Source organism: Sebastes umbrosus, chromosome 15 (genome assembly GCF_015220745.1).
Source record: "Sebastes umbrosus isolate fSebUmb1 chromosome 15, fSebUmb1.pri, whole genome shotgun sequence".
Lineage (NCBI taxonomy): Eukaryota > Metazoa > Chordata > Actinopteri > Perciformes > Sebastidae > Sebastes > Sebastes umbrosus.
In genome coordinates, this window is record NC_051283.1 from 31,406,155 (window position 1) to 31,423,951 (window position 17,797).

At 43.6% G+C, this 17,797-nt stretch overlaps 2 protein-coding genes across 2 annotated transcripts; both read left to right on the plus strand.

Annotated features, from left to right (window-relative positions):
- Positions 1–758: 758 nt before the first annotated feature.
- vars2 (valyl-tRNA synthetase 2, mitochondrial) lies at positions 759–16,877 on the plus strand. Its single transcript, XM_037794593.1, has 30 exons — positions 759–1,010; positions 1,137–1,330; positions 1,963–2,044; positions 2,403–2,503; positions 3,274–3,395; positions 3,485–3,551; positions 3,738–3,835; positions 3,930–4,011; positions 5,468–5,587; positions 6,757–6,865; positions 6,959–7,047; positions 7,197–7,287; positions 7,383–7,510; positions 7,801–7,904; positions 8,074–8,155; positions 8,318–8,394; positions 8,549–8,636; positions 8,858–8,951; positions 9,109–9,179; positions 9,267–9,392; positions 9,519–9,623; positions 10,374–10,442; positions 10,533–10,611; positions 12,619–12,749; positions 12,959–13,111; positions 13,347–13,601; positions 14,684–14,795; positions 14,903–15,102; positions 15,871–16,020; positions 16,417–16,877. Exons 2-30 carry the CDS (start codon positions 1,151–1,153, stop codon positions 16,483–16,485), a joined length of 3,234 nt encoding a protein of 1,077 aa, XP_037650521.1. The 5' UTR covers positions 759–1,010; positions 1,137–1,150; the 3' UTR covers positions 16,486–16,877.
- LOC119503501 (keratin-associated protein 4-12-like) lies at positions 2,055–2,378 on the plus strand (the record flags this gene model as incomplete). The annotated part of the gene is made up of 1 exon (XM_037795332.1): positions 2,055–2,378. A coding segment is annotated over one exon (324 nt), but the record flags the coding sequence as incomplete, so codon positions are not given.
- Positions 16,878–17,797: the final 920 nt, after the last annotated feature.

The window sequence follows — 17,797 nt, forward strand, 5'->3', positions numbered from 1 at the left end:
AACACTAGTAGAACACTGAGAACACTAGTAGAACACTAGTAGAACAGCAGTAGAACAGCAGTAGAACACTGAGAACAGCAGTAGAACACTGAGAACACTAGTAGAACAGCAGTAGAACACTGAGAACACTAGTAGAACAGCAGTAGAACAGCAGTAGAACACTGAGAACACTAGTAGAACAGCAGTAGAACAGCAGTAGAACAGCAGTAGAACACTGAGAACACTAGTAGAACAGCAGTAGAACACTGAGAACACTAGTAGAACAGCAGTAGAACAGCAGTAGAACAGCAGTAGAACACTAGTAGAACAGCAGTAGAACAGCAGTAGAACACTGGTAGAACAGCAGTAGAACAGCAGTAGAACAGCAGTAGAACACTGAGAACACTAGTAGAACAGCAGTAGAACAGCAGTAGAACACTGAGAACACTAGTAGAACAGCAGTAGAACAGCAGTAGAACAGCAGTAGAACACTGGTGAGGTGATGACAGACAGTCAAGCTGTGATGTTGTTGTCACACTAACCGGAAGTTGAATGTTAGATAACCTTAATTGAATAATAGTGTCGCGCAAACAAACACGATCACTCCAAACCACTGTGTTATCTCATAATACTATGTGTGTAACTAAACAGCAGTTAAGACATTAATATGGCATTTTTGTTATTAACATTATTTTGTTTTATTTTGAAAGGCAGGCCGGATGCTTGGGTTCTTCTTCGTGACGTCAGCGGACGGTGGTTGTTGTTGTGGGGAAGATATTTCCAGACGGACACAGCATGTTATTTCCGGTTGTCCGTGATGTTTAACAGTCCGTCAACAGACTTCCTCCTAATGCAGAGAATAACAGAGAAAGTATAACTATATATAACTAATAATGAGTTAATGTGACATCACTGTTACCCCACCAGCTCACACTCTGATGTGAGCTTTAACATCATATGAATGCACTTCATTGAGCTCACTAGAGGCTGAGAGGCTGAGAGGTCGCAGCTGTTCATCCTGTTGAACCACAGTGAGTCACTTTAACCTTTAAATATGAGCTGTCATCACAGATACACTTACATCACGCTCAGCTCAGTTATTAACTCAGTCATTATCTATCTAATGACTGGTTCTGTGTGTTTGTTTCTGCGTGCAGGGTGTTATCTGAGGATGTGGAGGACAGCTCGCCTCCTCAGTCTGAGGCTGGCAGAGAGACGAGCAGCCACCTTCTCTTCAAAACCTCCTTCATCCTCAAACTCCTCATCCTCCTCTTCCTCTTCACGGCCCCAGGCAGAGAAGCTGAGGCGGAGACGACAGCGTGAAGAGGCCATCCTGTCAGGTCAACACGGTGTAAGTAGGAGAGAAGCACCAAGACAACATCCAAAGTCTAAAGTATGAATGACATCTGTATCAAACAGTCATTATACAGAGAAAACCATATACTGAAGGTGATTTGAAGTTTCACCATTCTGTGCTGACATTTGAGGTAGTGAAAGGTCAGGTAGGTTTGTGTAACGCTGCATTCATTAATGAGCTGATCATCTCATGGTAGTGTTGGGTTAGTACTGCAGGCGCTCAAGCAATTTACTGTCAGTTCCATAAAGTTTGGTCCAGGGGTCAGCAGCCGTTACTATCAGAAGAGACATTTTAGGCAACAAAAAAAATCTGTCTGGAGCCGCAAAACATGTGATCATTGTGATGAAGGTAACAGTTTATAGTCTAAGTATATAGTATATCAGTCTAATGCAGTGAGGGCCAAAGAGACAATGTACTACGGAGTATTAGGGCCACACTGAGGGAAAACACATCTGAGATTTACACAATAAAGTCATAACTTATAATATTATGACGCCAAAGTTTTGGTTTCATGCAAACAGAATATTCATATTGCTGCTGTTTCGTACACACGGCACCTTTAAAGCAGTAGTTCATACGGAGTGAACGGTCTGGATGACTCAAGTCTTACTTGTGTTTGTTTCCAGACTGCTGAACAGAAAGCAGTGGAGTGGAGTGAGAGGCAGAAGATTGAGTACACCGCTCCAACACCTCCCGGGACAAAGAAAGGTGACTGACTTCCTCACTGCTCTGGGACTTCTCCAGCACCAGCTGGTCTACCTGCTGCTGGTCTACCTGCTGCTGGTCTACCTGCTGCCGGTCTACCTGCTGCCGGTCTACCTGCTGCCGGTCTACCTGCTGCCGGTCTACCTGCTGCTGGTCATCTACCTGCTGCTGGTCTACCTGCTGCTGGTCTACCTGCTGCCGGTCTACCTGCTGCCGGTCTACCTGCTGCCGGTTTACCTGCTGCTGGTCGTCTACCTGCTGCTGGTCTACCTGCTGCTGGTCTACCTGCTGCCGGTCTACCTGCTGCTGGTCTACCTGCTGCTGGTCTACCTGCTTCATAAAAGTGTGTTCTTCTTTGCAGACACCAGCTCGCCGTTCCCGTCCTCGTACAGTCCAGAGTATGTGGAGTCCAGCTGGTACCAGTGGTGGGAGAAAGAGGGATTCTTCCGTCCAGAGCAACATGTGAGGATCTAGATCTAAATAATGCTGTTGTCACAAAGCTAAAGTAATGCCCCTCAGATAGCAAGTTATTCAACATTACCCCCCCCTCCCAGAGGTCAAGTTACAGAAAAAATAAAATAAAAATAACTTAAAAAATAATTTCATTAATTAGTTAAAATTAAAGGTAATAAGTACTAAAATAATATAATTCATGGTAGTTATATAGAAACCTTAAATTAATGAATTAATTAAATGTAAAAAAAAAAAAAAAAAAAACAGCAAATAGAAAATAATAATTAGTAATTAAGTATTAAGTAATTAGTAGTAGTAATTAAGTAAGTACCATAGAAAGGTTAGGTTAAGTAGATTCTATCTAAGTAATCCATGGATCCCATATCCGATAGAAAAACGGTGACACTGTCGCACACTTTAGTTTGAAACACATTCGCTTTCTAGCGTCCCAAACTCTTTGTGTCAAACTGAAAAAGTCCCCGCCCCTCCTGCCATACAAATGAATTGTGATTTTAGGAAAAGGTAACAATACAACGACAGTTAATAATAAAAAGAGGCAAATAAAATGTTATTGAAATATTATTCAGGAACATAAAGCGCATGTTTCTCACATGGAAGTGAAACTCTTGTTTCTTCAGATGAGTGAGAGTCTCAGGCCTGCTGGTCACATTAATGATGGCTTCTTTCCAGCAGTTATTGTAATAACGGTGTAGCGGGTAGTTGGCACGCCGCCTCAGAGGCTCGAGGACTAATGTGAGTCATGTGGTCATGTCCATCAGGAGAGGTTGTCTCCCGCCGTGGATCGGACCTTCTCTCTGTGTATCCCTCCACCCAACGTGACGGGGACTCTGCACCTGGGCCACGCTCTGACCGTCGCCGTGGAGGACGCTCTGGTTCGATGGTAACTGACAACAACACATCGACATACAGAGCGTGTTGTGTGAAGGTTTATCTGCTGATGGAGCAGTAATATCAGTTTGTCCCCATCAGGAGACGGATGCAGGGCTACAGAGTCCTGTGGGTCCCCGGCTGTGACCATGCAGGTATCGCAACACAGGTATAACAACTTCTCCTCCTCTTCCTCCTCCATCACAGTTAGGGATTTAAAGGATCGGCTCACATTGATAACCAGGTGGTAAATCTTCATCTAGATTTACACAGACAGGTCTTTGAGAAGCAACTTCATTGTCAGGTAACTGTACGAGGTGTCATGTGGCTGTGTGTGTGTGTGTGTGTGTGTTAGACGGTGGTGGAGAGGAGGCTGCTGAGGGACGAAGGGAAGCGCAGACAGGACTTCACCAGGCAACAGTTCCTACGGGAGGTGTGGAAATGGAAGAACGAGTGAGTCTCCTTCACGGTCACATTCATGACTTGTCATCCGCTGTTTGGTCGACCCAACGTTGTCTTCACTGATCTGTGTGTGTCCCGTCTCCAGGACAGGAGAGGAGATCTACGAGCAGCTGAGGAGCCTCGGAGCCTCTCTGGACTGGAGCAGAGCCTGTTTCACGATGGATCCAGTAAGAGCTTCTCACTACTACTCACTGATTAGACCACCAGGGAGAGGTGGAGTGGATGTGTAGAAACTGAATGTGATTGTTGCACATTATCTGTATGGAGTTTGAAATATGGTGCCCCCCCCCCCCAGTTCTGAGATAATGGATCAAAAATATTTGTTATTTATACCAACTAAATGAAATTAATACTTAAAGCTGCAGTGGAGCAATTATGATGAAGTTATTTTTATAAGACGGACACTATATCCTGACAGTAGTGCATGGGACAGGTAATCTGAAAAAAAATCATGTTCCTCGGTGTCCTCCGGTGCTCCTAACGGCATCTGCAGGATTTCACAGACCGGAGGAAAACAAGCAGTCAGAGCTGATCTGAGGTCTGCTGTCCAGCTGCCGTCTCTGAGAGCCGGCTGTCAATCACTCTGAACTCCGACCAAAAGGTCAAACTATGCAGCGCTGATCAAATATGAATCAATATTCTGTTACATTAATGCCTATTTCTCTCCTCACATGTTCTCAGAAACATCTTGTAGTGCACGCTTTAGCTGTAACATGACAAAGTTTGTGACGCCGTCGGCAGCCGTGTTGAGATCTGTTGAGGAAATACCAAACACCGCCCACCAGCCGGAGCACACTTTCTCATTTTACATGCCATGAGGAGGAGGTAACGTAACAACGTAACGTAACAACGTAACGTAACAACGTAACGTAGCAAGGTAACGCAACAAGGTAACGCAACAAGGTAACGCAACAAGGTAACGCAACAAGGTAACGCAACAACATAACGCAACAACGTAACGCAACAACGTAACGCAACAACGTAACGCAACAACGTAACGCAACAACGTAACTCAACAACGTAACGAAACAACGTAACGAAACAACGTAACGAAACAACGTAACGTCACCCATCTTTTAAGTGGTTACGTCTCCATGAGGAGGAGCAGAAGTCTAGTTATCTCTCAGAACACCTGAATTACAATATGATGAAAGGTTATTATGGGATTTTTGCCGAAATGATGCCAAAAGCTTTCTGCCTATTGCAGCTTTAATGTCCTAAAATTCAAATACTGTAATAAGACAGGTCCCATTTTGTACATAACAGACTCACCATCAGTGTATCAGCAGAGTCCTGTTTGATTATTAACGTATTTATACTGTATGTGAAGATGACGAGCTCCAGTCCAACAACAACTATATTATATACAGTATAGTACTTTCATTGTTTTTCTGACATTTAGATTGACAATAATATGCTGCATTACTTTTAACACCATTTCATTCTAATTAGTATTATAGTGAGTGACACATGCCTTATTAAAAGGTGAAGTCATCTCAGGACAGGAAACGGTTCACTCAGTTATCACAGGGTTAACGATGTGTCCTTTCTATTATAAGTTCATTATTTATATTGAATATAAACTGTATATTATGGTCTGTAAGGAGTCTGTCTGTGTTTCAGGGGTTCAGCAGGGCCGTGACCGAGGCCTTCGTCAGGCTGTGTGACTCTGGTCTCATCTATCGGTCGGAGGCTCTGGTCAACTGGAGCTGTGCTCTGGAGTCGGCCATCTCCGACATCGAGGTGAAGCACAGTCAACACAACGGGTGGACAAAATAAAGGATACCACATGTACAGTATGGGATGTAAAACTGAGTGAGGCTCTTCCTCTGCCAGCTACCGCGTGCTCGTCGTTCTAGTAGGGATGCACCGATCGGCCGATACCGAGAACCGATCCGACACCAGTGTTTAATTAATCAGCTGTTTGCCTCACTGAGTGGAAGTGACTGGGATCATTCTGTCATGTGTACGGAAACATCAGGCTGGACTCAAACATTACTTTTCTAACTTTGTAAAACAAAATGTTACAGATAAATACGTAGATATTAGTTTATTAAATTGTTTATTATTGGGATGGAGGATTGTAAAACAGCAGCAACTTTGTAAGAGACCTTCAGAATTAACAAGAATTACAGTTCTAGTGTTAACTCTTTTAATGCAGCAACGAACTAGTCACAACTTAAAACAGGAATTAAAATTACAGCATATGATGTATATATAGTATATAAACATAAAACTGAGTTGAAAAGATCGGCCTCATCGTCACCGATATCTGACCCAGATATTCAATCAATCAATCAAACTTTATTTGTATAGCACCTTTCAAACAAGTCAAATGTAATTCAAAGTGCTGACAGACGATTGTTCAGGATGGATTTAGAGACTAATGCACCAAAACAACCAAGATAAAAGTTAACTGAATAAGAAAGCAATAAGAGATGTGTGTTTAAGATAATAAAAGATAAATAAAATACAAATAACAATAATAAATAAATAAATACAAATTAAAAAACTACACTTAATAAGCAGATTGTATTTGAAAAATAAAGTTTTAATAAAAGAGATAATAATGATCAGCAATACAATTTTAATAAAATAAAATAGAGTAAAATAAACACTATAATGATGATGATAAATAAAATAAGTATAAACAATAAAAAACCTAAAATTATAAAACTATAAAACATAAAAGCCAGACTAAATAAATTTTTTTAGGTTTTTAGTTTCCAGTAGTGTCGGTGCTCAGTGATCAGGACTTACTCTAATACTTTTACAGTTATCTTAAAATAGTTTCAGCAATTTCTAAAGATAGTCCATTAAATAAAGGATTTAAAATCAGACGGATCTGAAGTGAAGTGGATCTAAGAGAGAAAGGTATATGTACGGATGTTAACTTGTGGTTTTGCCGTCAGGTCGACTCGAAGGAGCTGTCTGGGCGGACCATGCTGTCTGTTCCTGGTTATGAGAAGGAGGTGGAGTTTGGAACGATGCTGACCTTCGCGTACCCGTTGGAAGGTCACGGTGAGCATCGGGAGATCTGTGTCTGGAGATCTGATACCTGTTGTTCTTGTTCTGTCTGATGGCTTAACCATGCTTTGGTTCCCTGTGTTTTAGATGGAGAGGTGGCGGTGTCCACCACCCGTCCTGAGACGATGCTGGGAGACGTGGCTGTAATGGTTCACCCTGACGATCCTCGCTATCAGGCTAGTACCAGCTGTTGATGGAGTTTTAGTCAGGGTGATAAGGGGGTATCACTGATATGTAGACAGATGTACACACCTAGTTAGGGAGTATGAATACTGATGAATACAACGTGACGTTTGTTAAGACAGCCGTGCTCTCTTTGTTCCAGGCTGTTCATGGGAAGCAGTGCAGACACCCGTTCACCGACAGACTGCTGCCCATCATCACTGACTCCATGGTGGACATGGAGCTGGGAACCGGTGAGAGCATCACTAGTGTCTGACACGGTCTCGTAGCCGGGACTCGCTGCTGACGTCACGTTATCTGAGCTGCTCGTGTTCCTCACTTCCTGCAGGTGCGGTGAAGGTGACCCCCGCTCATGACCGTACCGACTTCCTGCTGTCACAGAGACACTCGCTGCCACGCCTTACTGTGATCGGAGGAGACGGGACCATGACGCCGCCCTGCGGACAGTGGCTGCAGGTGGGTGTTATCTGTTATACTGTGAGATGTGATCTGTGTGGATGTGTCTTGTAGAACACTGTTGGACGTGTGGATGTGTCTTGTAGAACGCTGTTGGACGTGTGGATGTGTCTTGTAGAACACTGTTGGACGTGTGGATGTGTCTTGTAGAACGCTGTTGGACGTGTGGATGTGTCTTGTAGAACGCTGTTGGACGTGTGGACGTGTCTTGTAGAACACTGTAGAACGCTGTTGGACGTGTGTTCAGTGATAGAGAAAGCAGCTTTGATGGGTTTTGTGTCTCCTCTCAGGGAGTGAAGAGGTTTGATGCCAGACAGCTGGTGGTGGACGCCCTGGTGGAGAAGAAGCTGTTCAGAGGAAAGAAGAGTCACGCCATGACTCTACCCATCTGCAGGTAGAGGAGCACACACACACACACACACACACACACACACACCAGACTCACTCTGACTCACAAACAAGTCAACAGAGGCTGCACTGTAACGTTGTAATGTTCTCATGTTTGTGGTTCCTCTCTTCCCCGTGTCTTCCTTCCTTCCTTCCCTCCTTCCTCCTCGTCTCAGCCGCTCAGGAGACGTCATTGAGCCTCTTCTGAAGAAGCAGTGGTTCGTTAGCTGTGATGAAATGGCTAAAAAAGCTATCCAGGTGAGTTGGTGGCGACGCTGAGATCAAAGTCAAACTTTATGTATTAAAAGTTTGTCATGCTCCATCATGTAAATCTAGTACGGAACAGAGTCAAGATGACGTCATCTCATCCTTGACTTCATCTCTGTAACACTCAGATGTGACTGTTTCTGTCCCCGTCAGGCTGTGGAGGACGGACAGCTGGAGATCATGCCTCCCTACTACACCAAGACGTGGAGGAACTGGCTGTCCAACATCAGGTAGTTCTCCTCTGACCTTTGACCTGGACAGAATTCAAGTTCTCGTAACGGTGGTGTGAAGAGGAACAACGGCGGTGTGTGTGTGTCATTGTTACTGAAACAACAGCAGTCTGCTGATGAATGAGCTCTATTGTTCCTCTTGTGTGCCTCGCAGTGATTGGTGCATCTCCAGGCAGCTCTGGTGGGGTCATCAGATCCCGGCTTACCAAGTGGAGCTCCCTGATTCTACCGACAGACAAGAGGTCGGCTTTGTGGATGTGATTTAAGAACAACACTACTGTGTAATGTTCAGGCCTTCTCCTCTAATGCAGCCCTGAATAGAAACATGTGGATAGAAATGGATGACTGGTTGGGTTAACTGGGTTAACTGGGTTAATTGGGTTAACTGGCCTCATCGGGGTCTATCAGTGTGAGTGTGTTTCCCAGACTGTGGTGTGACTGTCTGTGTGTTGTGTGTGTTTAGGAGCGGTGGGTTTGGGGACGGAGTGAGGACGAGGCCCGACAAAGAGCTGCTGTCAAATACGGAGTGAAGCCAGAAGACGTCACGTTGACTCAGGGTGACTCACCTCTTACATTAACCCCTTCACTGACTCAGTTTTCAAATCAATGGAGGCAAAACCAACTTTATGAAATACTGTAGATTTAAATACAAACAGCTGGTTGAAAGGTTTGTAAATATAGACGTGTTTCTTTATTCTGCTTCCTCCCTGTCAGACCCTGACGTTCTGGATACGTGGTTCTCTTCGGGGCTGTTTCCCTTCGCCATGCTCGGCTGGCCTGAGCAGGTATCGTACTTCCTCCAGCAGAGCATAGCGGTCAATAAACAGCCCGATCCCTTTGTTATTGTAACCACACATTCACCCCCCCCACAGACCGCCGACCTTCAGCGCTTCTACCCCAACTCCATCCTGGAGACGGGCAGTGACCTCATCTTCTTCTGGGTGGCGAGGATGGTGATGCTGGGCACAGAGCTGACTGGACAGCTGCCCTTCAAACAGGTACTATATGAGTAATGAGAAACCCCCCAACAGTAGTTATACAAACACTATTAATTACAGTAATTAGTAACCAGCCCATCCTGCTGTTCCTCTCTCTCCCTCTCCTGTTCCCATCACACCTCTCAGGTTCTCCTTCACTCTCTGGTGAGAGATAAACACGGCAGGAAGATGAGTAAATCTCTGGGAAACGTCATCAACCCATTGGATGTTATACACGGAATCTCTCTGGAGGTACGTAGACGTGGGCTCGGTCTAGTGAATATCTAGTGAATGTTCAGTGGACGTTTGTGCAGAAATAACTGCTGCAGCTCCTCCAGACCAACAGAGGTTTCCCGTGTCTTGTGAAGTGACGGGGCTCCGCAGAGAGAAACGTTATCGTCTCCGACCTAAACTCCGGCGTCTCCCCCGTTCCCTCCGGCAGCGGTCGGGAGGCTGAGGCAGGAAAAGCCAACACTAGGATCAGCATTGATTCATGGAGAGACCTTGGTCTGGTCAGCTAACATTACTGCCAAGCAGCTGAAATATAGAGTGATATTGTGCTTTTAGCTGACGTGTGTATCCTCACTGTTTTGACAGATGCTCGCTCACATTCAGTTATCGCGTGCACAAGCAAGAGCGCGAGCAACAGGACGCTGACTTTAGTTGACTTAACGGCCACAGGTCTCGCTGTTAACAAGACATTTCTGATTCTTACAAACAGTCCCTTTAATGTTGTCAGTTTCTTTTTCTACTTGTTGAACTGTCTGCAAGGAAACCAATAAAAAGACGAGATGCTGTGATTTGCTTAAAAACACAATAAATGATGAATGACTTCCTACTCAATGGGAGTTCATGAAAGGTGAAGGCATCATATGTCCTCTGGGGGTTTGTGTGTTGTGGTGTGACAGTTCAGCGGATGTAGTGTGAGTAGGAAGCAGCCCGCTGAGACAGCAGTCTGTCCTCGTTCCCTCTAAAGGCATGTTGTTGTTTGTGTCCTCCCAGAGACTTCAGGAGAAAGTGAAGGAGGGAAACCTGGACCCCAGGGAGCGGCTGGTTGCCATGGAAGCTCAGGTCAGCTCCCCTCGCTCTGCTATCTGTTTCTGTCTGGCTGACTGAGCAGACTCTCTCTTATCTGTCAGGTCCGTCTGCTTCCTCCCACAGAGGAAAGACTTCCCCAGAGGGATCCCTCAGTGTGGGACCGATGCTCTGAGGCTGGCCCTTTGCTCTCACAAGATTCAGGGTGAGTGACTCTCATCTCCGCTCACTTTATCTGACGGAGGAAGACCGACCGTCAGAGTGAATGAATGTGGAGAGCTGTGTGATGTGAAACAAGAGGAGGAGTTGTGAGGGACAGCAGAGACAGGACAAGAGACACAGATCACGTTCCAGTTGACCAGCTGATCTGCTCTGCGTCTCACTATGCGATGAAGAAATGTAGTTGAAAGGTGTTGCTCCTAAGTGACACGTCTCTCTGGTTAGTCCTCTCTCCTGCTCCTGGAACGATGGACTGATGACCTGATGAACTGAATGTGTTCAGCATGTCTGATGTACCTGTAAAGCAGGGCTGGGTATGAAGCCTCAATACTTTATTGGTACCGACTGAAATGCATCTGTAGTCTGAAGTCTAGTAGTATTTTTAGTTGTTCAAACAACAACAACACAGGAAAGACAATGGAGGGAAGTCCAGTTGGAGTAACAGATGAATACACGTGAAGGCTTATCCGATACCAAAACAATGTACAATGGTTTATAATACTCAGACAGGATTTTCATGGTGGCACTATTTCATTTTTAATCATGACGATGGCGAGGTGAACAGCAGACATTAGAGTTAGCTTGTACGTTGTGGTGGCAGTTTCTGTTAAAACAAGACACAAACCAACGTAACAACTTGTCTTTCAGTGAATTTAATAAAAAGGCATACATTAATAACTAAAACATCTGCAGATGGACTGCAGATGGACTCACGAGCACAGCCACCTGTTGTGGACTGTGGCAAGTGAGCCCCGAATACAAAGAGTAGTCAGTATTTATACATTTAAAGCATAACATGAAGATAAGTGCAAAGAAGAAAGGAAGAGAAGGATAGAAAGTATATCAATGCGTCAGCACACAGCAGACAACAGAGCATCACAAGACATAACAAGTATTTCAGCAATCTGTTGTTTGCAGTTACAGAGACCTAAAATGCCAGGTCACTGTCCTATGGTGACGAAGTTGAACATGTGAGGCCCTGAGATTATCTAAAGGTACAGTGTTAAACTGCAGATATGAAAATTGCCATTACAACGTCTTAAAGGGTTTATAAGGGTGTTTATTTCTCTAAGTTTTGTTTTTGCATTAGTCCTCAGACGTTCCTACTACGGACCAGAGGACTGGACGGTCAGCGTATCTTTTGGTCATTCCATTTTCCTTTCACAAACGGATATTAAAATACAAAGAATTAGTGATTATTTGATTTTCATTTTAAAATAAAAAAATGAAATAAATGAAATACAAGGCGTTTTTCTTTATCAGGGTCAAAAAGGGATGAACTAAACTTAAAAAACGGGTTGATTTTCATTTTCTATTTCTAAAAACAAAAGATCAAGTTCGTTGTATACCTCACTACGGTTATTTAAAAATGTTTCTGTGATGAGTTATTGATCCAGGAAGTAGGAATCTCTCACACTTTACCAAAGTTAGTTTGTCATGTCTTCTTCCCTGAGAAACACTCTTTTATTGTTTCAAAAAACGACATACTGATGCACGTCCATCACCTTCAGTTACACAGCAGCACCGTCGTCGTCTTAAAATAAAAAATTAAATCAATATTCAATTCAATTCAATTCAATTTATTTTTATATAGCGTCAAATCACAACAGAAGTTATCTCAAGACGCTAGAAGACAGAAACAAAAAAACACCCGTTTTTCATAATCTGCAACGGGAAGTTGCGTAAGAGCGCGATAAAAAATGAAAATCAACTCATTTTTTAGGTTTAGTTCATCCCTTTTTGATAAAGAAAAACACTTTGTATTTCAATTTAAATTTTTGTATTTTAAAATGAAAATCAAATAACCACTTATTTTTTGTATTTTAATATCCGTTTGTGAAAGGGGAAAATCGAAAGACCAAAGATACACTGACCCTGGACGAACACACAGACCGACACTTGGACTCTGGACGGTTCCTCTAGTGGAGCACAACTACTCACCTTAATGTCGCTTCACCTTCACACTCTTTTTCTTTTTCTGCGTCTCCATCAGGAGAAGACATCAGTCTGTCCATCTCTCAGGTCCTGAGCTGCAGACACTTCTGTAATAAGATGTGGCAGACGCTGAGATTCACACTGGGAGTGCTGGGAGACAACACAACACCGGTGGGAACACTGGAAGAGGTACGGCAAAGGAACCGCCGGTTGGACTACATCTTTATTCTTATTCTTATATGTATATAGTTATACTGTTGTTGCTGGTCTTTACATTAATACAACAGATCTACAGGGGCACGATGAAGGAAGCCCAGCTGGAGGTTAGCTTCACCAGACAGGATCCTTCTGGAGTATACAATATAAATAAATGATTCTTGTCTTTTCCCATCTTTCAGACGGCTGCTGTCGGCAGCATGGAGCGCTGGATCTGCTCCCGGCTCTACAGCACCGTGGTCCAGTGTGAGCGGGCCTTCAAGGCCTACGAGCTGCACACGGTCACATCCGCCCTGCACTCCTTCTGGCTCCACAGCCTGTGTGACGTCTACATGGTGAGGAGCAGAACTTTCACGATGCATTATGGGTACACTTTGATGTCACTTTGTACCGTCAGTAAACTACCGACTGCTCGGTCTACGCAGGAACCTGCTGTAACCATGGCGACAGGGAGGCTCAGTCACAGGCTCTCAATGATTGATGAACCCAAAGAGTTGAGCTGATAGTGGTGTGTAACCAGTGTGTGTGTGTGTGTGTGTGTGTGTGTGTGTGTGTATGTGTGTGCTGTAGGAGTACGTGAAGCCGGTGCTGGTCCAGCAGGACGGGGGGGCGGCGGTGGTCCAGACTGACACAGAGCACAGTGTGAGAGCGAGGCAGGTGGCCAGCAGCGTCCTCTATCACTGTGTGTCCACGTCTCTGGCCCTGCTCTCCCCCTTCATGCCCTTCATCACCGAGGAGCTGTGGCAGAGACTCCAGCCGTTCAGACCTGCAGCTGCTGCCCGGCCCGCTCTATGTCTACAGCCGTACCCCCGCTCCTCTCAGCTGGTAGGACTACAACCACCAGCACCACACCCGTCCTCCACCCTTCACCACATCCACACCATGACAGCATTTACACTGGGTTCCATCACACTGGGTTCAACCTCGGTTAACACGGCTCCGACAGAAGAACCTCTAGAGGAATCTAGAGGCTTTTGGTTTTATTTGTTCAGGTCTTCAGATATTTTCTTCCTCTCCGATAAAATCGATGGAATTTGATTTGTTTTGCTTAAAAAAAAAAGACTGAATCGGTGTCCCTGTTCCTCTGGATAGTCCACAGAGCCAGTGTTAGCTTTGATTTGGTTTTAATTTAAACCTTTTGATATAAATGTATATTAGTTTTAATCCCTTTAAAAGAGTATTTAGCGTTGATCTCCTATAACGCAGTAACAAAGGATCAAAATAATGAAAAGAACTCTGAAGCTGTGGGTCTGTGGGTCTCTCCAGCTCCATGTCATTAGATACCGTCTTTATTCATTTCAAACATTCTTCCTTGTTAAAACCCGGCGCCTACATTACCCACAATGCAGCTCAAATAAGAGCAGTTTGGTACCACCACCTAATAGTTAATAGTACAGTTTAAATTAATGTACCCCAAATCTGAAGTACCTGCTAGTTCTCCTCACTCACCGTTCATCAAGATGTAGATGTTTGACAGCTGGACTCATTCCTATTGATGGATGGCCTCTAAACACCAAGACAGCCGACTGAGTCACGTACCGCTGACTTGATGATGCAACTTTTAAGTTTCGTTCTCTGTGGCGGCGCCTATGTCGATAAGCGGTAATTGCAGGGTTATAAATCCATAACATGTATGTAACATGTAACATAGGAAACTTTAGCACTATTTATGTGGAGTCTTCTGATAAGCCCTGTCGGGGTTTTTACCTCTTCCTGCACTAGATATTATTTTTGTTATGTTTGTGTAGTATTAATTTGTGTAAATCAAATATACAAACACATTACTGTGCTTCTTCTCTCTGCTATACGTGATACTCTTTACTCTGAACTTGTTATGTTTGGCTGGATTTTCCACCTTCCGTGTGTTTTAGCTGACGTGTTGTTCTCCGTGTTCTCCATCCTGACAGGCTCACTGGTATTTCCCTGAAGAGGAAAGAGACTTCCTGCTGGTGCAGGAAGTGATCCGAGTGGCCCGCTCGCTGCGAGCCGAGTGTGGCCTTACCAAAGAAAAACCAGCCAGTGAGTCATCTAACAGTCGATAACTAACTCTGGACTGCTGGATGTAAATCCAGTTGTGTTTTCATACATGACATAAACTGATGAATGCATGTGGTGATGTGTTTCAGTGTGGGCGGTGTGTTCACCCAGCCAGGCCCAGGTCCTCCTTCACTTCGGCTCAGCTGTTTGGACTTTAAGCCGGATCTCCAGCCTCCATATCTCCTGTCCTGATGGAGCGGACCACCTGCTCCCCGTCCACTCCTCTCCTCCTGCAGGAGGCCTCGTCGGCGTGGTGGACCACACATGTCAGCTACACCTTCCCATTCAGGTACCCATCACCTTCCTTCTGCAGCAACCCTGAAGCCTGTCTCACAAGCACAACAATATGGAAGCTCACAGCCGCCAATATGACATATTATTTGCCAATATCCGGCCCACAGATTGAAGTGGGATTTGCAGGGCTGATTGTAATATCAGTCCCCACAACTAATGGATGAGTTCAGATATTTATTCAGCAAAAAAAACAATTTCTGGTTCCGACTTCTGAACTGTGAGGATTTTCTGCTTTTCTTTATATGATGTCATTGAAATCTAATGTAATGAACTATCTGAGGGTAAATGACTGCCTGAACAAGATGACTCTGGAGTCGATAATGTTACTCGCTCCCATCGCCGCCACTCTCTCTCTCTCTTGCTTCACCACTCACTTCACACGTACACACACACTCTAGGTACTGGCTCAGCTCCAGATCGCTCTAGAGAGGCACATTCGCGTTTAGCTCTCCAACACGCAGTTGGTTGTAATCTCCTCACCTCACCGCTCGATACCGCCGGATCCTAAACACTGGACCTTTAAAATTAACAAATACTTTTCTGTGTATTCCAGAGTAATAATTTGATTGCCATTATAATAAATTGACTCGGCATTGACTTTGCAATTTGCTACCAAAATTTCAAAATCAAAATGCGAACTGGAATGCCATGTACAGTATGTAGCCTCATCATCCACATCCACATGTGTGCACATCAGTGTGCTGCTGTGTGTTTGCATGGTGGTGATGATGTCTAACACTCAGTATGATGTTTGCTCTCTCAGAGTGGAATGAAGACTGACAGACGGATGGTGCAGCTCTCCCAGCGCAGAGACAAGCTTGTTCCAGAGCTGGAGAAGATGCTCTGCAGAGTCCGGTCTGCAGACTACCTGACCAAGGTTCCTGCTGCGGTCAGGCAGCAGATGGACACTAAGGTGGGTTATTTAGAATCAGTAGACATTTCTAAACAATAACCATATAATTAAATATAGTAAATAATAAAAATACATCTTTGTGATAACATACTCGTTATTGTGAAATGTTATTTCCACAGTTTTATTGAACTTTTATTTCATCAAAGCAATTTTTATTTCAAAATGTCCATAAAATAAATTCCAATCAAATTGTTACTATGAAATTAAGAATTATGAAATAACATTTGAATTTGTTGATGTATTCCTTAGTTTTACTGTATTTATTAATATAATTATTTGTATATTATAATTATTTATGTCTTCATTATACTATAGTTCCGTACTACTTGTGTTCTAACTAACGTACTACCAGACAACCATGTGTGTTTGATATTTTGACCCGTCCTGTGTGTCCAGATGTCGGCCTTGCAGCAGGAACTGAAGACCGTTGAGGAGCAGATGAAGGTCCTGAAGGAGACAGAATAACTGCAGGACGTCCCAACTGATCGACTCGGTGGATTATTTATAATATCGTCTGAGAGATGGAGAGATCTCTACACTGTTAGAATGAAGGAGACGTTGCATAACATCATTATTATGTTGTTCACATCATGCAGCCTGTGATGCTGCACTACTGTACTGCATCATTAACGACTCACCTGCAGACGGAGCTGCGGCAGGCTGCGGGTATCCGTGGTAAAGCTTCTGTTTCTTAATGCACAGACGGTATGATATGGAAGTCTGACGCGGTTCATCCGGAGCTCCTGTTCAGCAAATCTATGTGTCAAAAGTTGTGATCACAAAATGTCTTTTCAGATTAACAGTCCTTCACACTGATCATGTTTATTTAAAATGAATGTTTCTCTTCCTAAACTCGACCAAATGTGTTTCCTTGTTGGGAATGTCAGAATGTTGATAACCAGGAGGAATCAGAATCCAACATATCTGGTTAAATACAAGTCTAGTTAGAAGACGTCTAGAAGCCACAGAGGCTAACAATTTAGCAAGCTAGCAAGCTAGAAAGTGCGTAACAATGTAGTAAATGTAAAGGTATAATGACAGAGGAGAAAGATGAGGCTGTTGGGAATATCAACATTTTCCTCAGACATGTTATAAAATTACGAAGAAAAATAATAAACGACTTAAATTACAATATATTAGCTTATTATGCACCGAAAAATGTCCTTCCAAGGCCTCCGCCATTTCTGACAACGTCTACAAACACATCACAACTCGTGATCTCTGAGCTTTCAGAAACTTTCCACTGACGAGGTCACGAATATACCACGGAGTATTAGGGCCACATTGAGGAAAACAAAAAATCTGACATTTCAAGAATAAAGTCATAAATTTAGGAGAAGAAAGTCGTAATATTACGAGAATAAAGTCATAACTTTACAAGAAAAAAAGTCGTAATATTAGGAAAACATATAACCAGTAACCAACAAAACGGGCGAGAGGACAACTCAGTTTCTTTCACAATCTTTTCCAGGTCCTGATCCTGATGATAATGTGCTGCTGATGAGCCTAAAGATGAAGTGTTTCCTTATTTGTGAAACCTAAACTAAAGTAGAACTTCACAAGATGCTCCACATTCCTCATATTCCCCTCTAAAATAACACGTAAACTTCTGACTTTATTCTCGTAATTTTATGACATTTTTTTCTCGTAATATTCCGACTTTTTTTCTGGTAAAGTTATTTCTTTATTCTCGTAATAATATGACTTTATTCTCATAATTTTACGACTTTTTCTTGTAAAGTTATGGCTTTATTCTCGTAATATTATGACTTTATTC